The sequence below is a fragment of the Haemaphysalis longicornis genome, unplaced genomic scaffold (genome assembly GCF_048455015.1).
Source record: "Haemaphysalis longicornis isolate Haplotype H1 unplaced genomic scaffold, Haemaphysalis longicornis Haplotype H1 scaffold_9, whole genome shotgun sequence".
In the NCBI taxonomy this organism is placed as follows: Eukaryota; Metazoa; Arthropoda; class Arachnida; order Ixodida; family Ixodidae; genus Haemaphysalis; species Haemaphysalis longicornis.
Window position 1 is genome coordinate 39,350,160 of NW_027526460.1, and position 27,418 is coordinate 39,377,577.

At 46.4% G+C, this 27,418-nt stretch overlaps 1 protein-coding gene and 1 long non-coding RNA gene across 2 annotated transcripts in view; one reads left to right on the plus strand and one right to left on the minus strand.

Annotated features, from left to right (window-relative positions):
- LOC144153050 (protein eva-1 homolog C) overlaps positions 1–25,532 on the plus strand; it is a 187,826-nt gene extending 162,294 nt beyond the window's left edge. Inside the window, exons 2-8 of the mRNA XM_077684687.1 lie at positions 11,344–11,552; positions 12,561–12,684; positions 15,894–16,043; positions 16,509–16,655; positions 17,925–18,083; positions 19,185–19,355; positions 19,869–25,532. Coding sequence (XP_077540813.1) covers positions 11,344–11,552; positions 12,561–12,684; positions 15,894–16,043; positions 16,509–16,655; positions 17,925–18,083; positions 19,185–19,355; positions 19,869–20,203 — 1,295 coding nt within the window. The 3' untranslated portion in view covers positions 20,204–25,532. The remainder of the gene's footprint in view (positions 1–11,343; positions 11,553–12,560; positions 12,685–15,893; positions 16,044–16,508; positions 16,656–17,924; positions 18,084–19,184; positions 19,356–19,868) is intronic.
- Positions 1–27,418, minus strand: part of LOC144153051 (uncharacterized) — a 364,880-nt gene that overhangs the window by 219,888 nt on the left and 117,574 nt on the right. The gene's annotated exons all lie outside the window — the stretch shown is intronic.

A 27,418-nucleotide genomic window follows, 5' to 3' on the forward strand; every position in this document is an offset into this window, starting at 1 on the left:
GTAGTAAACCAGTAACGTTACTTATCTTCGGTTCAGTTCCGGTTCGGGTTAGTGGTGCAATAAAATTATGGTGCCTGTTGCAGTTCAGTTCCGGTCGAATAGTTCGGTGCTAGTTTTCGGTACCCTGAAATACAAAAAAAAAAGTGATGAACGAAATCTTCAGTTCGCAGTTTTGCTATACAGTGAATTCGCTCTCTCTACGCCATCGTACTGTGTCGTCTTTATCATGCACCACCTATTTTTTTTTTTTTTCATTTTTCGGCGCTTTTCCTTCCACTTTCGCTGGCTGTCCGTCTCCGGTGTGGTGCGTTATCGAGAGGCGCCGACGGCAGATTAGGGCGCCGGCTTGAGCGCGAAAAGCACCATCTTTCATTTCGGGGCCGCTCAGACCTGGCAGCAGCGAACGACTCGCTGGGGACGACGGCGATGGTTGTCCGGGCCCGACTCTATAGGAAGCATCGATTTCCAGAGACATATATCAATGTCGCTACACGACACCTCACCGTGCCAACTTTCCCTCTCGAACACTAATTGCGCTGGGAAGTTTATGTCGATCCCTATTTTGCTTAATTTGCCCAGTCTTTTTGCTTGCCCAAAAGTCGAGGACGGCTGTACTACTTTTTTTGCTCTTCCTTTACTACGGGAGGAACATATATTTCGGGGGTTTGGTTTGGTATCTCCCTGCGTGAACGGCACGTTAAAAGAGTCGGGAATTCTGCCGCCGCTACACCTGCGCTCCATTACGCGGGAATCGACACTTGGATTTTCTTTTTTATGCTGTGTTCTTGTTTGTCTTCAGGCATAACTGCTTCCTGTGGAGTTGATTAGGTGCACCGTTCCTCTGAAAGCATTAAATTAAAGCGCTAAAATAGACAGGGACACAAGATATACACGTAGGATATAATGCGCTGACTATGAACTGATGTTCATTAAAAAACACAAACACGCGCGCGCAAACACACACACACACACACACACACACACACACACACACACACACACACACACACACACACACACACACACACTATATATATATATATACGTGCACACACGCACACATGCACAGAAAAGAAGGCCAGTAATTACCAACTGTAAGGAAGTCAAAGTACAGTAGTAATTCTTACTTTTTTCTAGATGAAATTGATTGTTTTTTATTTCGTGATTAAATAGAAAAAAATGTGATTGATCGCTCTTTCAAAGGAAGCGGTAAAACACGAAATGTGCCTTAACAGGAGCAGTTGAATTTTTATTGTTCATCGATATGAACTTGCGCATCGCTATTTATATTTCGTCGGTATGGCACCATTAGACACTGTATTGCACGCGCCGGAGCATTGCATAAATCTGACTGAAACAACAGGCGCTCGCAAACAATGTGAACGAAAGCGAATGGGTTGTCAGCGACTCGTTTGGGGACCTCACGTCCGCGGCAGCGAAAGGAGCATGATTTGCGGGTGGGCGGCTGTCTTGTGGGTGTGCTTTGCGAGCGACGTCCTGCTACCGGGTCGCTACGGCGACCACTTCGGTCCTGCTTAGTGGCGTGGATGGCAAACGGTTGCGTTGCGAGGAGCTCAGGTTGTGGGACGCGAGAGGGAGAGTTCGTAGCTTGGACCGTCAAGGCGTGAACGCGTTCCGCTTCCCGCTGGCGTGTCTGTCGTCGCACCAAAGCAGTCACGACCGCGACATTCGCCCGTCGGCGTCGTTGCCCGTCTGCCTTTGCAACAGTTCCTGCCTTAATACAACGTTGCCTTTATGTAACAGTTTTCCGACATGGGACCATCACACCCGCAGCAGAAGGCGGCGGAAAAACACCGCTGCCTTATCGATGCCCCAACTGTCGGCGCTCATTGGCGTCATGATGCACGACTTCGTTGGACCTCACCTAGATGGCAGCACTACCTGAATGGAGAAGATTATAGGGAAAGATATAAGGCGCGTTCGTACATCTACTTACGCTTGAGTTTATAGCCAGTTGTCAGAGCGTTTCGCATCTCCTGTTGCGGCGAGAAAGATCGGGGGCTCTAAACCTAGCGCAGGCGCGTCAATGGAAATTTCTGTGGCCATGTGATTTCGGTGACGGATATGACGTGGATGAGGTCTTGGTGTATCCCGGCATGAAACACTTCCGTGTTAAAAAAACGGAAGGGGCAAAAATGCTTCCGTGGTGGGACTTTAACCAATGACCACCGCAATAGGTGTTCAGTGGTATTAGGACACAGGTGCATTCATATAATTGGGACTTAATTTCTACGGTGTCACATAACGAAGAAAGCCACAAATTGTGTCATAGTGAGGCCATGATTCTTGCATCCGGGATTAACTCATTTCTCGGAATCTGTAGGCTGTAAATTTTATAACTGAGTATGGACGTTATTCGTCTTACTCCTTTTTCAGTTATATGTTCTTGGATTACAGCGCATGCACGCTGTTATTTTTATTTTTGGCGATCTATCTAATACACCCGAAAAACGGTGACTGTTCGCTCTCGTGGTATGATTGCCCGCCTTGAAGCCATCACAACCTACAGTCAAATACCAACTAGGCAATATTTAACTCGGAGAGGTCGCGTTGCAGTATAAAGGCTAAGGTTATTTTCAGCGTCACTGCGTCCGTACGACCCGATGGAGTAAAAACAGGGAGAGATAAGCCCGTGGCCGCGGCTCTCGGATCCCAAGTTGTCTTTGCCTCTGTTAGATGTTTCTTGTGCACTTAGCTTATGCACCTTGGCCTTAGAGACGACGCTCTTTCTTCCGTACAATCCAATCGCGCGAGCCTTTCCATCTTATTCCGACGTAGCCCTCTGACGCAGTACTGTTGCGAGAAAGAAAAAGACGCCTGCGTAGCTCCGCGCATACCCTGTCCGAGTCCCCCACGCGACATCCATCTTTGGCCGCTTCCCTCGGTTCTCGCTTCGCCTTCAGGACCATTCGCAACGAGTGCTTACCGAGTAAGCTATCGCGCAAAACCTCTCGCCCCGGCGATGCTTTGATGCCTGCGTATCTTTGTTTTGCTAAAGTGCTAGAAACATTGCCCAAACCATACTGTGTGCATTGCAGCTGCTTCACTGGTCCACGAGTGTCTTTTTTAAGGCCTTTTTTTGTTGTTGCTTATTCATTTTGTGGCAGGAAGGTCGATCGAAAGCCACCCGCCGCGGTGGCTCAGTGCAGTGCATAAGGCGCTGTTCAGCGGAGCCCAAGGACGTGGGTTCAATTACTGGCCCCGGCGGTTGCTTTTCTGGTGAAGGTGACAATCGAAAACGCCTACGTGTTCGAGATTTTGGCGAACATTAAAGGTCACCAGGTGGTCAAAACGAATCCAGAGCCCTCCATCGTCTGCGTATCGTCGGTGCGTTAAACCTCATAATCAATCAATCAATCAATCAATAGAAAGCTCTTTTCTGTGTGGCATAGGAGTAGAGTAATGGTTAAGTCAGTTTCCCACAACCACGCGGCCCTGCGTCCAATATTCGTTCCCGGCACGAGTTTTTTTTTTTTTTTTAGTTGGATTTAGCGCGAGGGTTTTAAAGACCATAGTCTTTCTTGGGCTACTTGAACGGGAAAATTTTGCTCTGTCTGTCTGTCCGTCTGTATGTCTGTCCTAGATTCAGCCAGCCGGCCAAAGTAAAACATATGCTATGCGATAGTCTTATATACTCACAGCGAAATTTAAACGCCTAAGTCCGGTTTTAATGTTGATACCTCTCAACATTGTTGAACAAGAACAAGACTTTACGCAAATATAAGGCAGAAAAGCAATACATGAGTGATATATGCAGTGTTCCTTTATTAGAAAATTACGGATGCCTGCTTTTTGCGGTAGCAAATGAAATACTACGTCAACTGCCGAAAACCGTCGCCTGTTGTTGCCCGCGCCACCTCCTGGCGGCATTAAAAAAATAAAACGGCAACAGCAACGAAAGGTTCCACTAGATAGGTTCTGCGTTCCGCTTGGAACGCTCGTCGGGTAGGGCAACGCGGTTCTATAAACGTAGTCGGGTGCCTCTATTCACGCGCGTCTCCGCCGTACGGCAGCGCTGGCATCGAGGCATTTGACTTGGAGTAGCGGGACGCGGTAAATTTAAATTGACTTGAGCAAACCTCTAGAGTGTTATCTTGGAAGGACCGAGACGGGAGAGGAACAGCATGAGAGGTGAGCGGGAAAGAGTAGGGAGGCATTTACTTGGCAGGGGCACCGGTCGACTATCGTCTTGCGTCTACATTTGCAACGAAAGGAGCAGATACGCGGCCAATTTTTGGTACCATCTGCTTCCCACAAGGCGCGCCGGTTTTTTGTTTGTTTGTTTGTTTGTTTTTCGTCTCCCGGAGCACATAATGCTGCTACATTCCGCGTCCGGCATGTGAACACGCTTGTGAGCAGCCCGTCAATGCTGACGGGCTCAGTCGCCTCGCGATGCCAGAACGGTCACCACTCTCCGAGTGCCGCTGTCCACCGTGCGCCTCCCCCACTGCTCCGCCCGCGCCACCGCTGGTGGAACATCACAATCTTTTTCGCATTAAACAGCGAGGATTTCGATTTTAAAAACTCAGCCTCGTACAAACGGGCACCTGTGGAGGTGTTGCGACTGAATATCGTCAAAATTCTGGCATCGAAACTCCCGAGAATTGTATATCTGGTGCCTGCGATGAAACCTGCAGTGAGGTCGCGATAACGAACAAGAAAAGAAAATGCGAAGAACGAAAACCTTGGCCGTAAAAAATCACGCAACAGTATTCAAGATGTGATAGGGAGCGAAATTGTAAGACGAGTATAAATCGCAGAAACCTTAATACGGTAGGTCGTACTGCTGGGGCTCTCAAAAGACAAAAAGAAAGCAAAACAAAGTTTTTTTTTTATCGGATTATAACATCGGTGGTCATTTATCTATGCCGGAGATTCACACTTCGCACTGCTGAGCAGGGGGAGAGTATAAAGCAACGGAATACGTGAAACAAAAGATAAAGAAACAAAACGGGGAAGAGAGCAGTGAAGAATGAAAGGCACAAAACAAAAACAAAAATCAAACGAAATTCTGCAGGCAAGAGCTGGGACATAAAAACCAGGACACGCCGCTGAGGCCGAGATTAAGGCTTTTCGGCCGGTGCCCGGTGGTCCACTCCGGTGGCAAGGAGAGGCGAGAGGCCTGCACGAACCCTGCAAGGTGCGCGGCCGCAGAGGGTAGAGGAGACGCCGCGAAAACGAATTTCCGCGCTCCATAAAGTGGACATTAACGGGACGTGACTGTCATACCGCTCTCGTTCATCGGAAGGACTTCCTCCTCCCGCGGGCCCGGTCTCGTTGCCCAACTTTTGGCTACGCGTTTCTTCGGATGTGATGGCTGCAGTATCGTTTAAAAGCAGGGACAAGAAAGAAAGAATAAAAAACACGGTGCGCTGCCCCTGATTCTTTTAGGCCTTTCGCAGGGGACCGGAAACGGGGTTTATCCCGCTTTATTAACGAATCCTGCCGGAGTGCTGCCGATGTGCATGATTGCACGCCAGCTCCTGTTTGATGCGATTGAAGTCTCCCGAGGAGGTCGCAGAGGCGCGAATGAATACTTGGCTTGATTTTGTTAAGGCGAAAGAGTCTTCGATATCTACTTTTCAAGCACGTCCGTTGTGAGGCACAGATAAAATTGGCGCAGCTTGCACTAGCGCTGCAAAGCTGGAGAAGCATCAAAGCTGGGGTCGACCTCGTCCCCCCCCACCCTTCCAACAGTGCCCACCCTTCCAACAGTGGATTCCAAGAGAGAGGCAGCAGCTGGACCTTGCAGTAGACACCCGTTTTGAGTGGCACTGTAAAGCAAATACCATTGAAGTATACGCAGTGTTTTATTCAGCAGCAATCGTCGTCATCCCTTTCGCCGTCGTGTCCCGACGGTACAGCCGCGTAGGGCAAATCCTCTTGTCGTGCGTCCTCGCCTCTACAGACCTCCGCTTCTTCGTCAGCTGGTCCCGTGGCCGTCTTCCCATGTGGATTGGGAAGGGATGGGTTGAGATATTTGTTGTCATCGTCTTCGGCGTGGCGGACCCGTGGCGCAATGGTCGCCACACGACGACGACGACGACGACTAAAGCGGGAGCTTCGCCTATGGCGTAAGCCCACGCGCAAGCCTGGTCGACGCCGGGTGGTCACCACTAGGCCCACGCTCACGTGCGCTCGCTCGAGGCTTTCTGTCCCTGCCGGACGGATTTGTGTCGGCCTAAATAGCTCTGCTGTTAGTATAGGCGCGTGCAGGGAAAGAAAAACAGCAGCGCAGGAGGAGGGTGGGCTGCTGCCGCGCGTGCAATATAAGCCGTTTTGAGACGTGGAGGTACGGACGGGGTGAATGGGTGCTGTCCAGGGGTCTGGTAAAGTGGTGAAGGACGCGGCCGCAAAGTTAAACAGAAAGTTCTACAGCAGATCAACGGAAGGTCAAACCAAGCGTTTGCCTTCACATTCTTAGAAAGTTCTAAGCATACCCCGTAATTTTGGGGGGACGTGGGCAAGCTTATACGAGCATGACTGTGATGTCTCGTGGATTATGAAAAATATCGCTTCAGTAGCGTTATTTTCTTCACCTTTTGTAAATGTCCCGGATCATTCTACATCCGCAGACCTCAGAGTTCTTCAGCAGTCGCCACGTTTCCCGTTCGAACTGGCACCTTCGTTCGGCCATAATCACGCTCGCTCATATTTCGAGCTTCATTACTCTTTTCGTGTTTTTCCAGGCGTAAAATGAGAGTGTGGCTGATTCGACCACTTGCCACTTCTTTTGTCTTTCGTCTCGCTTGCCGGTGATCATTTACCGCTGATTGGATTACATTACGCGCGAAAGCGATACGTATGATAATTGTAATGTACTCTCATATTCAGCGCGTACTCCTGCTCATTCTTTTTATATCTTCCACGGCTATGCCTTTTTTGTGCTAGTCGCCCCTTTTTTACAGTTTTTTTTCTTTTTCTTTTTTACGTTTGATGGCGCAGAACACGTTCCGTTCCAATGGATTGACCAAAAGGATAAATGGAAAGCGAAACGAAGTTTCATTTGATATAGAGAGATAGATAGAGAGAGAGAGTCTTTATTTTGAAAGCGCGCAAACAAACACACGCACGCACGAACGCTCTGGCTTCAAACACGCGTTTGCAATTGGAGCCTCGGGATTGGGCTCCTGCGTGGACGACTACCGCCACCTTGGGAGAGACGGAGGAGGCTAGCCACGCATGGGATTTGGCTTGGGCAGAGGGCAGTGTTTTTGTGGAGGCAGAACAAAAGTGCTAAGTGACCGTACTCACAATCAGCTTCGCTGTAAAGCTTCTCTGGTTATCGCTTCTCGGCCTTAAGGCTAAGATCAGAGTGCAGTCTCTCCTCTCGTTGTTTAACGTTTACAAATGAGGCATGGTTGCGGGTTCAGCGTAACGGTGGTGCACTACAATTGGAGAAGTTAGTGTGCAAGCTAACTATTGATTGTATCGCGCCCCGAATGTCTCCTAACGGTCCTGCTGCACTCGATCAGTCAAAACCAAATTATTTTTCTCGCACTCGGACTTAGCAGCCCACGTACCGTACGTGGTGTAACCATGGAGATGTCGTTTCACCATCAGATTTCATTCCATTTTTGCGATCACATTTCCTTCTGAGCGTGACGTACGCTAAGCAATGCGCACGTTAATGCTCGGTGCGTCGCGCCGCGCGCTTTCTTTTTCTTTTCTTTCGTTCAAAGAGCATCAGAGCGCAGCCGGCAGACATCGTGTCACCGAGCCGAGTTGCCGGAGCCTGGTCCCTGGGGTCGTTGTAATAAATGCACCTTCGGGGGGCTTTCGCTCATTCCCCTCGGAGGCCTACCGAAAAAGAAAGGGAGAGGGGGAAAACTTTGCAGTGCAGCGCCACTCTCTTCCAGCCCATTTCCAGCGTCGTTCCCTCGGATCTCTCTAGAGGGCACTCGTGATGGATCGCGTACCGTGTTCCTATTTTTTTCTTTCGGACGGCAAACCGTAAATAGAGTGAACCTGCGTACACGGTACGAAGTGGTAGGAATATATACTGAACTCTGGTCGAGGGAAGGCAGAAAATATTCAGAGGAACTGCAAGTGAGTTTGGGGTCCGATCCTTGCAATTCATGTCGTTATTTTAGTGGTGCTAGGTAAAGGTATGCTTTTGTTTTTAACTCCAAGACGCCTCTTTCTCGTAGCTTGATGAAGGCAGCCTACCAAACCTTGGAATCACCAGTAGCACAAAAATGTGCCTTTCCCCTTAGTGGTGCGTTTCCACGGTTCATTTCATGATTGAGAACGCATACGAGAAGCTGATCGCCGGTTACATTCATCTTTAAAACTTGCCGACAAATTTTTCTTCGTGACAGCTCTGCTTTGGCGACTGTGCCCTGCATGTGCGTTTCCTTTTTTTGCAGCATCTGTTCGGCACAGTAAGTGTTTTGGCCCTGATAGAGATACTTCAGGTTTATGCAACAAAAATACCAAAATGACGCCTTTGGAATATAACGAGCGATCCTTGTAGCTTACGTTGTATTCGCGAAATCGCCTTTCAGCTTTGTTGTATAGGAGCCTTTATCTTCAGAATTTGTGTTTGATTATTCATTTACAACGACCAACAAAAAACAAACTTATTCTTCAATTGTTTTCCAATGCAGAGTGTTTGAATATTGCGAGGTCCTCCCCAATGTCGTTTCTTCGCTATAGTGTCGCCATCTTGTGGGACAACCAAGGAAGGGGCCTTGCATGCTTGATGTTTCTACACATCGAGCTTACCGAACCTGTCTTCGTGGGGTTGTGACATATGGTGTGGCAGTCTTGGTGAGAAACCAGCGCAGATAGCATAGCCCAAGCTGCTGCCACCACACGAAGTAAGAAACAGACAGGTCGGAAACTTCGCTTTCTGGTGTGGCAAGATAACGTCGCAAGTCCTTGGCGTACGTTAAGCTAGCAGCATCTGTCGCGGCAGAAGGAACTGCACGGACGCCGTGATCGGCACTCCGCTTCGCAGACGTAACGAATGTAACTATGGAGTGAATGTGGCCGCTGTCATCTCGTCCACCAGGTGCCGCTATCCTATCATTCGCACCCACAGCGTGAAGCTTTGTAGTCCGCGTTAATATTTTTTGTGACATTATCTGGTCGCTCACCCGCTGCCGTCGTAATAGGTGTTTCGCCAGCTAAGTATATATTGTTACGGAGAGAAATGTGTGAAGTACTGCAGATGCATTTACAAGGCGTATTTACAGAACGGAAGGTACTGCGCAGGTTCCGTGTGTCATGCACATTCTGCACGGAATTCCACTGGGCAACCGTAAGCATTGGGCGCTATAGACAGGGGGATCACGGCTATGCAAAGCTGGCGAAGTAATTTGCGACATATATAATACACGCTTATCGTACCGAAAAGATGGCTGTGAAACAGTGTGTTGACCCACTGTCATCTATTCGTTGCCCAAACTACGTCCGTGCCGTTACGGTCTCGCACGGCATGCTAGAAACTTCATTGATTGATTGTAGGGTTTAACGCGCCGACGCAACGCAAGTGATGAGGCGCGCCGTAGTGGAGGGCTCTGGATTAATATTGACCACCTGGGGATCTTTAACGGGCACCGAAACCTCGTACACACGGAATTTTCGCTTTTCGCCTCCACCAGAAAAGCGGCCGCCGCAGTCGGGAATCGAACCCGCGACCTCGTGCTTAGCAGCACCCCGCTAGAAACTTAAGGGGGCTTATGTGGACGCTTCGTCATAGTTGTCATAGTTATATACTCTGTTCTGGAGGCGCACGAGCTGTTTATTTTCTGTATCTTGAATATACTTCTTACAGCGTATCCACGGCACTGTGAGGAGCCTCCTCTGGTCGAATACAATTGCGGCGTTCGCCTGAGATGCTCTGCTCACGAAACGGTAGATCTATTCACTGGACCACCCAACATGCGTTAAGGCCCGTTCACTTTTGTGACAAAAGCGACGCGATTTCTTTTGCGGCGACAAAAATTGGTCGAGGTCAAACAACAAAAGCGATCACCGGGCGACTAAAGCGACAGAAATAGCGTCGCTTCTATCGTTCCAGTCGCAAGTATGAACGGGCCTTTAACGTTGTCTCTGCACCAACAATGCTTAGAGAAAAGCGCTTTCTCTTAGATTAGCACGATCTGGGGTAGCCGCCGTCTATATGTAGTATATTTCTCGTGCGCTCGTTATGCTTCACCAAGTGACGCAATAGCATCCTCTCTTCATGAAAAGGCATGACCCCAAGGGCGAAAGATGAAGCTGAGGCTAGCATAGTTCATGCGCGCCTTAGTTGTTTTCGTACTGTGCGTGCACGTGTCGGCCGTCTGTTTCCTTGTAATGCGTTTTTTTTATCCTTTCGGTAACACTGTATGTGCTTTCGTGTAATACCACATTGTATTTTTAAGGATGTCTCACGTTTTCTTCGAGTTTTCTGAACCGCTTTCTTCCGGTATAAAACTGTGGCAGCATACTCTGCCTCTGCGAGCTTGTAATTGCCGTCTGCGGCGGGGCTACATTTGCAAGCGCACAGAGAAGCCTGTCACAGGCTCCGTATATACGCTTGCGAAGGTCTGCAGACATGCTCAATCACGTCTCAGGTTCTGGTCGTGTGGCGGGTTTTTGAGACAGCTCAGGGCCTGACACTGGGAGAGTTTTCATTTCCCTAGGCCTCCTTGCTTTTTGCCCACGATACATCCCTTCAAAAAGAAGTGGTTGGGCTCGTGATAACGGAAGCGCTTAGTCTTCCTCCCTCACGTTATTTTTTTTCCTTTCTTTCTCTTGTTTGAGCGCGCATTCGACAAAGTTGTTCATATGAGTTCAAGCGCGCACTGTGCTGGGGTAATTTTTATTCCCAGCTTCGCGAGCTTACATTCACAGTTTTCGATATGTGCTGCGGAATCTTCCACGGAGCCATTCTCGTTACACTAACAGTGGAGTAGCAGAAGTGATATTGAGTAAAATAACTACCAAATATAAATACATCTAAAACAAATAAAAATGCCAAAGCTGGCCCAAAGAAGGCTGGCGGCTGTTACTCTATTCTTACACACATGGTAGCATATACATAATCATCGTCTCTCTCTGTTCTCTGTTCGTCTTCAGTAACTTAGATTGTCTAAGTTTATCGCTGAAACACGCGCCGCTGCCACATCTTTACACCACAGGAGAAGCAGCACCAAACAACGCCTTACATCGCTCCACTTGCTTGAGCTTTAAATTTAATGCATAGTAACATCCCGTGCTACCAGGCGTGACTCATTAACAATATTAGGAAGTTATTTGGCACTAATGCCGAATTACAAAGCGCAGTGATCGGGTTAGGCCCTCATGCGGTTCCGTTCTCTCCCCGTGCAGCGCTGCTGTCGGGCACCCTGAAGACGTTCCAGAAGTTCGCCTGCGACGGCCAGGAGCTGCAGCTGCGCTGCTTCCGCAACACGAGCATCTCCATCTCGGTGGCCCAGTACGGCCGCAGCGTGCCCTACCACATGCTCTGCCCGCCGCCCGACGAAGGCGCGCTCGACTACAACGGCAGCGCCGAGTGCATGGCCAAGGAGGCGCTCAAGGTGAGCGCAGGGCATGGCGATGATGGCGAACGCGTCACGGAAACCGACAAGAGATCTGTCCGAGTGTCGCTTTTAAGACGATAGCCTTAGATCTAGCTATACGGTTCATGGAACGCTTGAGCTACTGAAAATTGGTGTGTGGTACACAGAATCGCACGAAAAATCGCAGCGCGCGCCGGGAAAGCAAAACAGCAGTGGCAGAGGAGGGTTTGAGAAAGGGCGATGGACCCGGCGTAAACATCGTCGGGTTAAAGAGGTGGCGCACTGGGAAGTGGTGGCTGGCGGGAAAGAACGAAAAACAACGCCATGGCGGAAGACGCCAGAACAGCTGCAAATGTCGCTCGTTGTAACCGCCGTCGGGAGGACAAGGGTATGCATGAAGCTGCGGCAGCGGCTTCACGAGAGCAACACGAAAGTTCAACAGCAAGTTGAACAGCAGACCAGCAGAATGTCCATTCAGGCGTTCCCCTTCCCATTCTGAGACAGTTCTAAGCATCCTCCGTAATTTTAGGGGCGAAGCACCTTAGGACCTCGTTTTGTCCGTGGCTTGTCCCTTGGCGTCTGTGCACAGTGTTGCGCATGCGCAAGAAGTGTCGGATTGGATTGGATATGATTGGATTGGATTGGATTAAATTGAATTGTATCGGATCGGATTGGATTGGATTGGAATTGTATATACTGTACACACGCGTTGTCACTCATTTACATGCGCGAGTGGGCAGTGCCACGGGTGATTTAGGGTAAGAACGATCCCAGAAGGGTAAGAAGCCCCAGTGCTTCGCCCACTCCTTACGATTCACTTCGTTGAGATGCGTGAATTTTTTTTTGTCAGCGACCGTTCACTTTACTTACATCACGCTACTTTTTTTAGGCACTGTTATTTTTACAGGGGAACAGAAATAGAAAAATCGCAGCGATGAAGCTGTCAGTCGCCGATTAGACGTAGAAAAAAAAACTGAACAGTTTTTCTTCCCTGCTGCATTTTTTACTTCCCGTTTGCGATCCCAGGTCGTGGAAGCAGCTTGCAGAGAAAAAGAAGAGTGCACCGTCAAGACGAACTCAAAGTCCTTCATGGTGGATCCTTGCCCAGGAGTGCACAAGTACGCCGAAGTCGCCTACAAGTGTCGACCAAGTGAGCGCTTGTTTCCGTTATAGAGCCTTCAGCACTGTATACAAGGAACACGTTAAATGCTTTGTTAATACCTTCACCAAAAACACACGCGAGGTCCACTCCTGCCGCGGTCCCCGTTTTTTTATGGAATTGAAAAACGAACATGCCCCTGTGTCAAATGTCAATAGGTGCGGGGGTTTAAATTAATTCGTACTTCTCTCCTATGGCGGGGCTCATATCACAGCACCAGTGCAGTTTCAGTGCCCAAGCCGCAAAAAGAAACGGGTCTCGTAAACAAAAACAAAAAACAAAAAAAAAACAACGCCATCAATTGCGCTCTTCGATCAGTGCCATATATTGAAGATTAAGAGCTCGAAAGTGCTAATGAATAGGTTCTTAGCGTAGAAAGAAATAAGATAAAATAAAACCGCCATGCCTCCTTCTTTTATAAATGTAGTGAAGCATGTAACTAGCTATATATCTTTAGCAAACACTATGTACCAAGGATACGTCTCGAAAGGGGTCACCAAAATTCTTCTTGGTAGGGTAAACGTTCACAGAGGCTGTGAATACATATCAATGCGTACGGAGCTAAAGCTGTTAAAAAGGTTGGCTTCTCTCCTGCCCCTTGAAAATGAAAATCACTCAGATTTAGACGCCTGTGGAAGGGGACAAACTTTATTTCAAGTAAAGGTAGAAACATAACTTTTCCCTTCCCCCCTCCCCCCAGAAAAAGAAACCAAAATATAAGGGGATAATGAGCCTACTGTGTAGTTAAAAATAGTTTGAAGCTAAATGTTTGCCTCGGGTTAGTTAAACCAGGCAACTTTGGTCCTTCTGTTTGCCTATCTCCAGAATAGCCCAGAAATATTACTAGTGGGTCGCCTCGCTTGTGGCTGGTTCAGTGGTTAGAGCGGTGTCCAACCTGTGATCCACTCGTGGATGATGGACGAGTGGGTCACTGACAGGGTTCACTAACGAGCGAGTGACTTACGAGCGGGTCACAAACGAAAAATTACTAGTGATCCACTGACGACCCTCTTGTGATCCACCGATGGTCACCGGTAGGCCGCGTGACCACGGTGCATCACGAAGTGTCGGGGCATGGTAGGCAGGCGAGGGGGGGAAGGGGGAAGGGGAAGATCGTAACTGCCGGGGGGGATTAGGGGGGAAATATGAGGAAAAAAGAAGGAGGGGCACGAACTGGGAAAGGAGATGAAATGTGGGAAAGGGTGAAATAAGTGAGGAGGCGGAGAAGTGGATTCTAATCGGATGAGAAGGTGGTAAGAGCCAGGGGATGAGATAGGAGGAAGGGGTGGAGGGAAGAGAGGGGCTGGCCGCAGAGGGGGCTACCTGGCAGTGGCGGCACCAATGTCTTTGCAGCCGAACGAAATTGGTCGAACTAAATGTTGAAAATCAAAAAAAAAAAAAAAATAAGGAAAATAATGAAGTAATACGGAAGCTGGCGAACGGTGTAACGCCCTGCATTTCTACAATAATCCAGATTTCGCGAAAGCTCTACCTGTAATAGTTATAATATGGTAGATGAAGATAATTTCTCGAACGAAATTTTGAAAAAAAATAGAAAACGAAAAAAATATGAAAAAGCACGGAAAATGGTAAGCCGTATAACTACATGCATTTCCACAATAATGCAGACTTCGCGTATGTTCCACTTCGAATCGTTATAATAGCGTAAATGGAGATAATTGGTCGGACAGGACTTAAAAAAACAAAAAAATTAACTGCAAAAACTCACACCTAATACAAGCGGCATCAGATTGCTACGCATTAGTAGATAAGTTCCTGCAGATTTTTTTTTTTTTTTTTTTTTCAGGTGGGGGTCACTTCTCCCTATTCTCGAATCCAACAACGCCTAACCATGTTGTAGGCGATTTGTATCGCTTTCGTTGAAATGACCTTGATACCGCTTTATTTTTTCTGCACAGCTCAATTTATCTCGCGGCGGCCGCTTTTCTGATGGAGGCGAAAAGGAAAAACGCCCGTGTGTACGAGATTTCGGTGCACGTTAAGGATCCCCAGCCGGTCAAAATTAATCCGGAGCCCTCCACTACGACGCGCCTCATCGCCTGCGTTGCGACGGCGCGATAAACCCTACAATCAACCAATCAATTAATTTATCTCGCCGTTCCCCGTGCCCAGAAATCGAGTCTTACTTTCGTGCTTCATTTGTTGCGGGAGCGTTGGTTGTTGGTGAAAATTTCTCACTTCTTGATGGGGTATTTGGGTCTGGATGGCTGAAAAAAACTGTCATGCAGTTCATGCTACAGCAAAAAGCCACAGTATTAAACGCAACTTTCTCGTGAGTCCGAAAGCTCGCGGAGCCGTATACGGAACAAAGTAGCGTGTACGGGGTGCGTTGTGTTTTATTGGGAAGACAAGGGACGGTTCGAACTGCGGACGTGTATGGACGTTTTATACTTCTTCCTCCTATCAGCAGTCATTTTATCCCTATTTTATCTGATCCTGTCGGCGCTACTACAATTTGCGCTGTCGATAGGTACAGCTTCAACTGTGCAGAATTTCTCCGAAACTGATCAAGGTTTGAGGAGACCACGAAAAAAAAGTACATGTTTGGTTCATTAAAACGGCTGCTTTCTCTTGATAACAATGGAATCAATTTTATCACAAACTTATAACTAATAATCTAGATATTAAGGAAAACAGATGAAGCCGTGGCGACTCACAAGACACTTTATCGAGGGGTCCGTACCAAGTCTCAGAGAATCTGGGTTGTGCCATCGGCGGCCACAGACCAAAGACACCGCCAAGAAGCATAACTGGGCGGCAGTAGTGGGGGCGCTAGTTTTGCTTAATTGTATCACTTTAATGCGTACGCCATAGAGTTGCATACTAATATGCATATATTAGTATGAAACTCTAGGGCGTACGCGTAGTTAACATACTGAGCACCATGTTTTGAGTGCTGCCGTTTATTGCGTCAATGTTGCTGCTATTGCTTCAACGCTGACGTCGTGTGGCGCGAAATTTGAAAGTTATTTATCAACTCTTTCGCTTATTCTGTTAAATGTATTTTGTTCTGGAATAAAGCTGAGTGAGTTACTTAAGGCTAGTTCCTTAAAATTGGGCAAAGTTATTTTTTGTCGTCATAGCCTCTTTAAATACTGGAAGCGTCTACCAGCAGTTATACGTGCGCATGTCCCTGTACGTTGCGTAATCTCTGCTTAACGACCTGCTTTCTGTTGCAGCCACATTCACGAACAGGATAATCTGCAAAGACGATGTGCTTAACTTGCGCTGTCACAAGAACCTGAGGATTGTCATCTACTCGGCGAGCTTCGGAGGCACCGAAAAGGGAGTGCCCGAATGCCCCCAGCGACAGGACGTCAAGCTGTCAGGTGTGTTTTCTAGCTCTCTGGTTTTTATTCATTTGTTGTCTGCAGGACTGGATTCGGCGCCGCATCCGAGGTGCCACTCATGGGAGCTGTTCCGGGCATGTCGCCCCAGCCAAAATCCGGCGAAGAGAGCGCAGTAGTGCACTACCTTGCAGAATCTATATCACACAGTGTTCACGTGGCGCGATTCTGTAGGTGTAATGAAAGTGGCAGTTACTGCAGCAGCTGGAGACTGGAGTTCTTTCCACAAGCTGCGTGCATGCAGCACAGTGGATGCTAGACCGTTCTCAACAATCCTGCCACTTAATGCGTCCAAGTGATCGTGATAACTCATGCTTGCCGGCTTAAGAAAAGCAATAACGGGTGTTGAGGCCTTGGGGTTGGTCTGTTGTTTGGTAACGCCTATGGTGTCAGTGTAAATGAGTAAAGAAATTTAATCGTTCTGTTCGTTGCTGTTTCTTTGCGCAGAGTGCCAAGTGAGCTACGCTACCGAGACGGTGCTATCGACATGCCACGGACGGCGCAAGTGTACAGTGGGAGCAGACATGGGCACGTTCGGGAACCCCGGCTGCCCCGATGACTCAAAGCTGTTCCTGAAGGTTGTATACACATGCGGTACGTTGTATACACAGATGGAACTTTCAAACATATTGTGTAAACGGGTGTCTACGCATGTGGCACGTGCGGCAGGGCACATCGGACTTTGACATGCATGAACTTCGTGATTGAACTTTGACCATTCTGTGTAAACTGGTGTGTACAACTGTGGTATCTGCGGCAGGGCACATGTGACTTGAACGCGAAATTGACCATCCTGGGTAAAATGGTGGTTTAGATACATGTGGTACGTGCGACAAGGCACATGGCAGTGATGGGACTTTGACCATTCAGAGTAAACTAACGTGCCGTTGGGCTTGATAGTCTTCTGCAGAACACTAAAACACTGAAAAGGTGGATGTATGGCCTTGAAAAGTTTAGCCAATGCATTTCCTTTTAGAACCGGCAAAACGCGACACCAGATTAGCAATCGGCGTATAGTGTCGAAGTCGATATACGCGTCTTGGCCGTAGTGGTTGAGCCGCTTCCACATGATAAGAGAACAAGCTGCGGCCAGGATCCAGCTTTGAGTGTCACAAGGAAATCCTCTTGCAGACAAGTTAATGCATGTTTTAACGCTAGTAACACTGCGAGAGCAAATAGAACGATTAGGTACAAGAGCTTCAGGCAGCACCACTCTTTGAGCTGTCTTGTTGTCGTGCTCTTGCCCCCCTTGTGTTATTTCAGCAGCGTACTATCCTTAATAAATTTATCAGCAGAGGGTGGTAAACCTAGACTACACAGAAGAAAACTGAATGAAGTTAAAAATAGCTTTCATCCTCAAGACAAAGGCTGGTTAACGGCCCAATCGGTTTCAGATATTCCGGCTTGAATACTTTGATGTGTAACCGCGTTTGGAGAAAATTTGAAACCCTTAGTATGACACACTTACAGAGCAAAAAGAAAAATCCAGCAACTACTATGTTATAGTAGTTATGCATATTTTCAGTTATATAAATCACTTCTTCAAAATGCGTTCGTAAACGTTTTGTCCCTTAGTTATCCACATAAATGACAAAGAATGACGGCAGCGGTGTATGAAGTCAGATTTTGCTTCTCGCCGGGCACATTCTTAATTAAGCTTTTAAATTTACCTCAGAAAAAGGAGCTGGATAGCAGCCCACGTGAATATTTTGCACGGTCTTACTAGGGTGATATTCTAACTAGCCTTTATAGTTTAATGTGCCTCCAGTTGTCTTTGTCACCCCAGATTGCTGCTTTTGCGTACCGCACTATATGTGATCTAAAGGGAGCCCATCCTATATATATACTGTTCTTTTGCCCCAGCTCCCAAAGAAATCCTCAAGGATCTGGACATCGGCGGCAGCGACTCTACGAAGGACAAATTGGACGAAGAAGAAGAAGGGTACGTCGAAGAGGCGCGCTACCAGCCTTCGACCTTCAGTCCTGTAGGAGGACCGTTTGCCTCGGTCAAGCCCCTACCTGGTAAGTTGAGATAAAATAGAGCTTGTCGATCTAGATACTAGCATTCACAGACCTCGGCACGTCGGTTCCAATGAACCACCGGAGAAATACTGGTATCGGTGTTTTGCCAAATTGACTAGCCGACTCCTTAGAAGCCAGCGATCCACGTTTCTGCAAGACCGATGATCGGGCTATCAGCCACACTTCTTGAACTGTGACTAGCCGTTCCTCTCATACTCTCCGTTTTTGCTCATTCTCCAAAATACAAATGCTCGAAGATGCAAATTATTTATGCATCATAAATATTTTCCTACCATCATTAGTTGTTCCCGCCTCCTCAGCACAAAATTATAGTATCGTCTTGTAAAACGTAAAGCGGTGTGCGAGTTCGGTGATAGCGGAGAGGCTATATTAAGCATTGCTTTGTTCATTCTAAATGGCGTAAGGTATTAGTTTGCCTTAAAGAAAACCTCACGAGACAAACATGCATAAAAGTAAACTAGGTACTAGTGACACACGCCAGTGCTTTGATTGATTGATTGATTGATTGTGGGGTTTAACGCGCCGACGCAACGCAGGCGATGAGGCGCGCCGTAGTGGAGTGCTCCGGATTAATTTTGACCACCTGGGGATCTTTATCGTGCGCCGAAATCTCGTACACACGGGCGTTTTTGCTTTTCGCCTCCATCAGAAAAGCGGCCGCCGCGGCCGGGAATCGAACCCGCGACCTCGTGCTCAGCAGCGCAACGCCTTAGCCACTGAGCCACCGCGGCGGGTACGCCAGTGCTTACAAGCTGAATGTTTTATTTTAAGTCCTAAATAGGAAAGCAGTGCTTGTGTCAGTCAGCGTTTTCAGTACCAGTGACGTTCGGTAGAAGAGAACTTTAGGGAAAGGCGCAATTTTTTTCCTGGGCGGGTTTCGAGTGCGCTGATTAGCTGCCGCGGATCATGGATGGTCTAGCGACCATCTTCGTACTTTCACAGAATTTATCCTGCGGCAGTTAGCCGTTTTAAAGTACCACGTTGGCGGCCAAACGCTTGCATGGTGAATAGATGGCGCTATATTGACCTAATCTGGGCCCAATATTGAGACCCCGCGTTTTTTTCTGTCTGTCATTTCAGGCCGACCTATGGACCGCAACCAGATACCAGGGCCGACGAACAAGAAAACTGATGTGCAGAGGGATGCGAACGTGGAGGACGACAAGCATGTGAACTGCACCATGGGTGCCAATGGCCATCGGGCCGTCGGCTTCGTTACAGAATGGGTCGCGGCCTACAAGTTTATACGAGGTGGGCGTCAAATCTTGCTACTGGTGTATACTCTTTCCTGCTCAAAGCAGTTCGTATGACGTACTATTCACCTATAGTTGGTTTCCGGGTGTAATAGAAGTACAACAAGCTCTGGTGGGTTGTCGAACAGTCCGGAATCTTTTCCAAACATCTTTATACCCCAGAAATTTTCATCGCGGCATGAAGGTAACACCGAAAATAAGGCAGGTATTTTGTGTAACGGAAATTTCGTGCTCAGTTTTAAAAGGTGTCGTTGCAGCTACTCCGGCGGAATACGTTGCTAATCGCTGATAGTTGACGGGCTGCTGCTCTTTAGTACGTGGGTACAAATCGAATGCATAGTTCTGTTACTGGCACCCACTGAGAACTATTTGCGTACGTTAAGGGCAGTGTTTTGAGATATTAGTTCCTGGAAACTAACTAAATGATTAGCTCACTCAGTCCTCTATTTGCGCGCACCCATGAGCTACGTTGCCCCTGATCATTTATCATTTATAATGTTCTTTTCCGCAGCGAACAAAGAGAAGTTTATCCTCTACGTGACGCTGAGCCTGGGATGTGGCGTAGTCGCATTCCTGGTCGTGCTTTCGGCGAGGCTATACGTGCAGCGACGTCGGGACAGGCACCGGGCCAAGACAAAGTGCTCGGAACCGCTGTCCTGTTCCTTCGACGACTCCGACAATGGCGGTGGAGGGGACCAGTTCGATGTCTCCGGTCCCGGTCCTAGGCACGCCCACACGATCGAAGTGGTGCGATACGCCAACAGGTCTGGGATGCGCCGCCAGGACAGCGACACGCACCCGAGGGCGCCCATGTCACGATCCATGAACAACTATTACTACAGCTAGTGGTGAGCACCCGGGGAGGTGACTGTCTTACTTACTTTATTTTCTCTTCGTGTCACCCCCCTCGAGCCCATCACGCCCGGGCACAACTAAGAGCCGAAGGCGAACAGATGAAAGGCTGAACAAACCGTTAGGTGCGACCCGCCGGGCTGCTCCCCTCCCAGGAACCCCGGGTCAACTAACTGCGGTTCTCTGGAATGGACTTCTCAGTGGTGGCGCAGTTAGGACTTAACGCGCCTCACACACTGACGTTTCGGCAGTGCAATAGTGAAGTTCTTGAACACTGATAAGAGCGACTAGGGCTTTTGTGCCTCGTAGAACTGTGTGCGCCCCATGCCAGTGTTTTATTGCTCGCCAGCTAAAGGCGAGCTTGTGGTTACAAAGAGCATTTGTACAGAAAGGACGGAGAAGGATGCCTACCAGCGCCGTATGAAAGGCCTTGAAGATGGTGAATTTATTCTGGATGCAGCGGAAGTAATAATTGTCTGACCTCCTTGTACTAGTTCCGCATCACGGCGGAGCACTGGCAGAATAAGCCAAGAGTGTACGTATGCCTGTGCAGGCAATTTCACGGCTTTGTAAAGAATTGTGCCTACGCAGATATTGTTTAGGACCTAGATGGTCTGGTTTAGAGACCAAGAGAATATATTCCTTGTCACACAAATACCGAGGTGGGAATTTAAACTGCAATTTGTTAAACATGCAAATTACAGCTCCTGCCAGATCACAGCTTCTAGCAGATGACCCGTGCCAGAAAAAAAGCTTCGGTTTTGAAGGCTGAACAGACAACAAGCACACTCTCCTGGCGTGTTCTCTCTGATGGTTCTTACTGTTCTCTAGGCACATTCATTCCAAATTTACTAAGGAGGAAGTTGTCAAGCTGTCATAGTGATTCTCGCGCGGACAAATTTTTTATTTGGCCAGATCGTTCTTGTGGTGCCTAATTATTGCAAGTATTTACATTGTATTTCCTCTGAAGGTCAACAACATTTGAAGTAAGTACGCACCAGTAATGGCTTCCACAAGACTGCGAATTTCTCAGGAGCAATTTTTAAGGCCACCAATTTATTCGCTGTAAAGTTATTTATAGGGTCAGTCACATTATAACTGATTGGAACAGTCTGTTGCGTGTTAGAAAAGTCTGTCGTTTCTTAAAACTTCAGACTCCCTCTGAAATTATGGATGCTTATTGCAGCAATATTAACTACTGAGTTCATACAAAACTGGAGACAATGCTCAAATTGACACACGGGGTGCGTTTGTGTTATGTTTCCATAGCTCCATTGGTAGGAAGCGTTCTAGGTGGCGCAGAAATCAAATATTAATATTTGTTCAATTTCATGGGAAAGAGGTCATTCAGCACTTAATTGTATGGTCGTGTGGCTCTTCTGTGAAGATAACAACTATCGCTTCTCGGAAGATGATTCCAAATGTCCTTCTTTCACATGCTGTTGCCCGTCATTGCATGGCTAGTGAGCTTTGTTAACTTCCTTTTTATGTTTATTCTGAATGCAATGGTTGTTTACAATACTTGCACACGTTGTGCAGTTTATCTACGCTACACCTCCCCTAACCGGATAAGACTGCGACAAACACGGGTAACTGCTGCACCTATTGACAATGGGCACTGTAATGGTCACCAGGCGTATTCAGGTAATGGTAAACAGTGTTGCACAGGGCACGCGCTTAATGAGTAGTGTTCAGAGTTCTTTCTACAATAAGCACTGCGTGCCTGTCTCTCTAACTGGTGTACGTAAGAGCATTTCGTGAAAAGTACACCCCAGGAGTGTGCACTTTAGAGAAGCGAGCCAGAAGCAGTGTTCTGTGTTTATACATGTAGCCGTAGGTCTCGTAGGTCGCTTATTACTTGTGCTTTTTGTGGTATAAAATAGCTTTGTGGAGCGGGCTCCACGGCCAAACCACAGAGTACGGGGCACCAAGAAGGATCACCTTTCCAACACAGTACAAAGGGATCGAGACAGAAGTTTGTGTAAGCAATTTTTCCGCTTCTGTTCACTGCACACCAAAGTAAGGAAATAAAGTCCGTGAGGTAGGTTGCCTTGTAGAAATATTTATTGAGGCCCGTACCTGACGGACACGCTGAACAAGCTGTTGACGGAAAGTGTCTTCTTTTTGTTTTGCTCGTTTTATCACCACAAAACTCTGAGAGGGCCAACATGACTTTACGAAGTTCCCTTACAAGTTGTTACACAGTCTGGTTTGTTTCAATTAACAAAACGTACTCTGGCAATAATTTCTAGCAGGTCATTAGCAATGCAACCACCATTAAACGGATCTGCAGTGCACACTTTTAAGTGTATTGAGACATTTACTGGTGTCGAGCGTGGAAGTCTCTTATATTTTTTGTCAAGAGCACTAGATGCACCCTAGCCAGACCCGCAAGCTAATCATTTGATAATATTGCTTGTATGGTGGGGCACGTCACAAGCGTGAATTTTGGTCCGGCACCTCATCGGCAAATACATTTCTGAGGAGTGGGGGTTTTAATGTATGTTGGCGCGTAAAAGCGAACGGACAACATTATTTACTCTTATTTGGCACGTCTGGCCCTTCTGAAGTATACAACTACACGCAAGTTTGGCGTCTTGTTTGGGCTCACTACCTTAAATTCCTTCTGTTAAGCTACATCTTTACTTGATGCGTGTTGGACGTTTGTGAGAAAGTTGTCTGCACTATATATACAACAGAACTCGGTTTTTGTTCTGCTGCAGCACCACAAGGTGCAGTGGTCTGCATGCTCTTCATAAATTAGGGTGAGTGATTCGCACCTGTACCCGCGTTATTACACTGTGACTGCTTTTGTAAAATTCACACATGTCGTTGACTGTTTGTAGCCTTCACGAGTACGGCGAAGTTGTGTCTACTACCTGTACCATATTGTATGTATTCTGTGAACTGTGTTTCTTCACTGGGCATTTTGAATGGTCGAAGTTCATGTAAATCTGTAATGTTTGCACATGTGAGAAGGCAGCAACTTTGTGCACGCGAGGTTAACGTTCTCTTCACAAAATGTGTTCAAGATGCCCCGACAGGCCAAACTACACGTTGACATACCCAGCTTGATTTCACATGTTCTGTCTATCCAGGAGTACCCATCTATTCAATGCTTACTGCTACCATGGATAGTGCATTCCCGTTATTTTTTTCTATATTCTGGGGAAAATACCTTCTGATATACATTAACGTTAGTGTCCCTGTGCCGACGATTCCGTGCAATCTTTGTTTCACATGTTTTGTTGATATCCTCTAGGAAGATTTTTACTTGTTTTCTCTGGTTGTAACCAAGTGTGCATGGTTTATTCTCTTGTTTGTTCTGGATATTATGATTATTATTTTAGGTACTTGAAGGACAAGAGCCACTGTACAAACATATGACTTCGCCATACCGTAAAGCTTGGGAGCTGGGAAAATTGCATGGCGTTGACGTAAGCAAACCAAAGACAGTTCTGCAATATATATACTTCAAAGTGGACAGGCACGATACGGAACTGATGTAAAACTACAAGAAGACCATTTTTAACGAGTAATCTGCCCAATGGCATGTAAAGTTACAAGAACACCTGGATTTGGATTTAACATCAGCAGAAATCCTCTCTAAATAACTAGGTAACAAAAAAACAGGATAATTTCTGGCGTTGTTCTTGAATTAGGAATATTGCCTCGCTTTGAAAACAATAGACCCATTTTAATGCAGAGATACTAGGCTTATAACCAGCCTTACAAGGAGACACAATGAAACAATACATGCTTCAGCACAAGATCCGTGTAAGAAGGTTAGGTACTGGCAAAGAACATAACACATCGATGAAGTGAAAGGTCGTTGCATTGGTTCGGTGGCTTAGACCTCAATTCTTGCATATTGATAAATCAACTTCCCAAATTCATTTCAGGACAGTTTGACTGCAATGGCGACGTCGATAAAGAACTGTAGCACAAGTCCTGTGACGTTCTTTCACGCGACAATTACCAATGATGATAAGCTTTGTAATTAGTGCATTTCATGCGAAAGAGGTCTTCGGTTCCTCGTGATTATTCGGAGATGTATGAAGCTCGGTTACTATGTTTTATACTCAATTACTTAATCGCGAAGCTCCAGCAAAGCGTCGGAGACAATGTTTTACGCTTTGAAGCTAACTATTTAGAACACATCTTGTTGTTGACCACCCAATTAAACTTGACATCAGTGTGGGGGCTCGCCATTGGTGCAGAGATTACATGACGTGGATATCTTGTGTTTTGTCCTTTATTTGGATTCACTGAAGTGTATATACTTATGTAGTTTATGGAGTCAGTTTGTAAGCATTGTTTGTTCCTGAACACGTGAAATTATTACGCCGATTGCTTCTCTCTGCCTTGAACCAGAGGCTAGTGTTGCCATGCAAGATGTATTCCTTCATTCTGTACAGTATTTATTATGCAGTTTAATTACACTTTGTGCGGGCGAAATGACCGGCCTGTTAGATTATCTGGCGAGTGCTTTGGTTTAGGCACTTAAAAATCATAAAACGTTATCGTTCACATGGTAAATTTTCAGTCAACCTTGGTGCTGTGTCATTTGTGCGATGTTCCCTTTTATTGCAACCTGATGCTTCTACAGCTGATGGATGCAATAACTACTATCTACTTCTAATTCTTGATTGCAATTCAAGGCAGTTCTCCCACAAGAGCTGATTTTCTGTGTGAAGCATTGTCTAAAAGAAAAGTATAAAGTAACTCGGAACATTGCTGGCGCTCGATGATTTTTGTTGCTCTAGTTGACATTAACGGATACTTCGATTGGGTCGCTTGCCCGGTAATATTGAATATGTCTTTAAATCTTCTGTTAACAAAACTATGAGCGGTGTTTATACCAACGAGTATTATTTTATGGTGTCACCAGTAAGAAGCTGAGAGAATGTAATGATTACGGTTTTGGATGGGGATGCTAAATGTCCCTGCTGCGTGGAGCAAGCCAAATACGTCTTACACGTTTTGTAAATAAGCCTAAATGCAAACAAAATGTACATAAATATCTGAACTCTGCATTTAAAGGTGTCGTCCGGAAGCCATAAGCTGTTTTCAAGAAACAATGAACTCGTGGGTCAGTCCGTATTTTTTTCGTAATGGTCGCCTCTAGCGTTATTGAAAAAGAATCGACGGTGCCGAAGGGCGAATTTGTGACTTGCGCGTTTTACCGTTACTGTATTAAATACAAGGAGTAGTTGGGCTTCGTTTAATCCCTTGCCTCTAACGAAAGGCTCATGCAACATAAACATACTCGAGAATTGGAAGGCTTAAAGCGTCATTCGGGATAGATCTCGTTTAAGGAATAGCGATATATATATATATATATATATATATATATATATATATATATATATATATATATATAATATATATATATATATATATATATATATATATATATATATATATATATATATATATATATATATATATATATATATATATATATATATATATAACAGAAAAACAAAAAAACTCTAGGCCCCTAAAGTAAACTGGTGTTTTCATTCAACTAAAGGCTGTCTGGGATTGTAGGCTACAGTAAATATGCCCTTGCATCTAATATGATGCAGGCTAACAGAAGCAGTGAGTTATAACACGTTATAATAACGGTACCTAGTTCAAGGCGATGTAATCATCACGGGTGAACACTGATCTTTACAGATTGAAGTGTCTATTAATGAAAAATAGTTATTAAATTTATTTTACCTATAAAAATTGTGAACACAACATACGAAATACGTTGAGGTAACTATCCATTCATGATGGTTCCCCAATTTCACGTGTCAAATATACGCGGATTACAAAGCCCAGCAAGTATTGAACACATAGCCCTGCATACAAATTAAAAAGAAAGCATGCTCGAAAGCACCATGTATGTTTTATGACTCCCGTATACATCTGCTAGTCATCTGTGCATGTGTGCCAAGTGTGTCATACAAAACTTGTGGGTGCTGGTATTCGTTGTACTTGCTCAATATCCCACGGCTCGGGGTGACATATCTTCCAAGCACATGAGTGCAACAAAAACAAGGTTGCTACAGGATGTATAGTGTCAAAAATGTGACGACTCCACAGCTTGTATATAAAAACTGTACCAATGAACGGCGGAAACTACCAAAGCTTTACGTGTTTCTACATGGGACACTTTTTTTTCTTTTATTGTTTGTCTTTGTGTCAAGTGAATAAATAATATGAGTTTCGGGACATTTCTACGACGATGTTAATAAAGGACACTTGATATTTTGTTACTGTCACTGTGTTTCTTATTTCGTTCCAAAACATCGAATATCCCAACGCCTATTGTCGCGGACACACTTATTGGGCGGATTGCTGAGAGCCGTGTAGCATCCACTATCATGGTACACACAGGTTGGGAAAATAACTACACATACTGACTCTAAAGGCCTTCGCCCAGCAGTGGACCCGAGTGTGCTGCTGCTGTTGCTGCTGCTGCTGCTCATGACGAATCTAAGCTGATATCAAATTATTTCATGCTTGATATGAGTAGGTAACGAAATCTTTGACACAGTAAGCGATTATGTCTATTTTGGGCAAGTCGTAAATGCTGCTCCCATCCATGAAAAGGAAATGACCCGCAGAATAAGCGTGAGATGAAATGCGCTTTTTGTAGGAATTCTGATATCCTGAATGGTAAGCTTCCTGTGTCACTCAAAAAGCTGATATATAACCAAAGCGTTATTCCAGTGATGACGTATGAGGCAGAAACTTGAGGTCTCACTAAGCGACGTGAAAGGAAACTTAGATCAGCCTTGCGGGCTATGGAGAGAAGAATGCTTGGGGCCACGCTTAGGAATAAGAAAACAGCGGCATGGATTAGAGAATAGACTCTTATGGAAGAATTCTAGCTTAAGTTAAGCAAAGAAAATGGGCATGGGCGGGTCACGTCATGCGCATGAGGAACAACAGGTGGACCATCCGTTTACCGGAGGGGCTGCCAATAGACCGTAAACGCAATAGGGGTCGGCAGAATACTCGATGGAGAGATGAGCTGCGAAAATTCGGGGGGAAAGCATGGACTCAGCTAGCACCCCATAGACGTGGCTGGAGATCTTTGGCAGAGGCCTTCGTCCTGCAGTGGACACAAGCAGGCTGGCGACGATAATTATGAAAAGCTAAACCATAAAAGAGGGCTAACACGCCTTGTTTCGGCTTTTTTCGGCCGGCCTG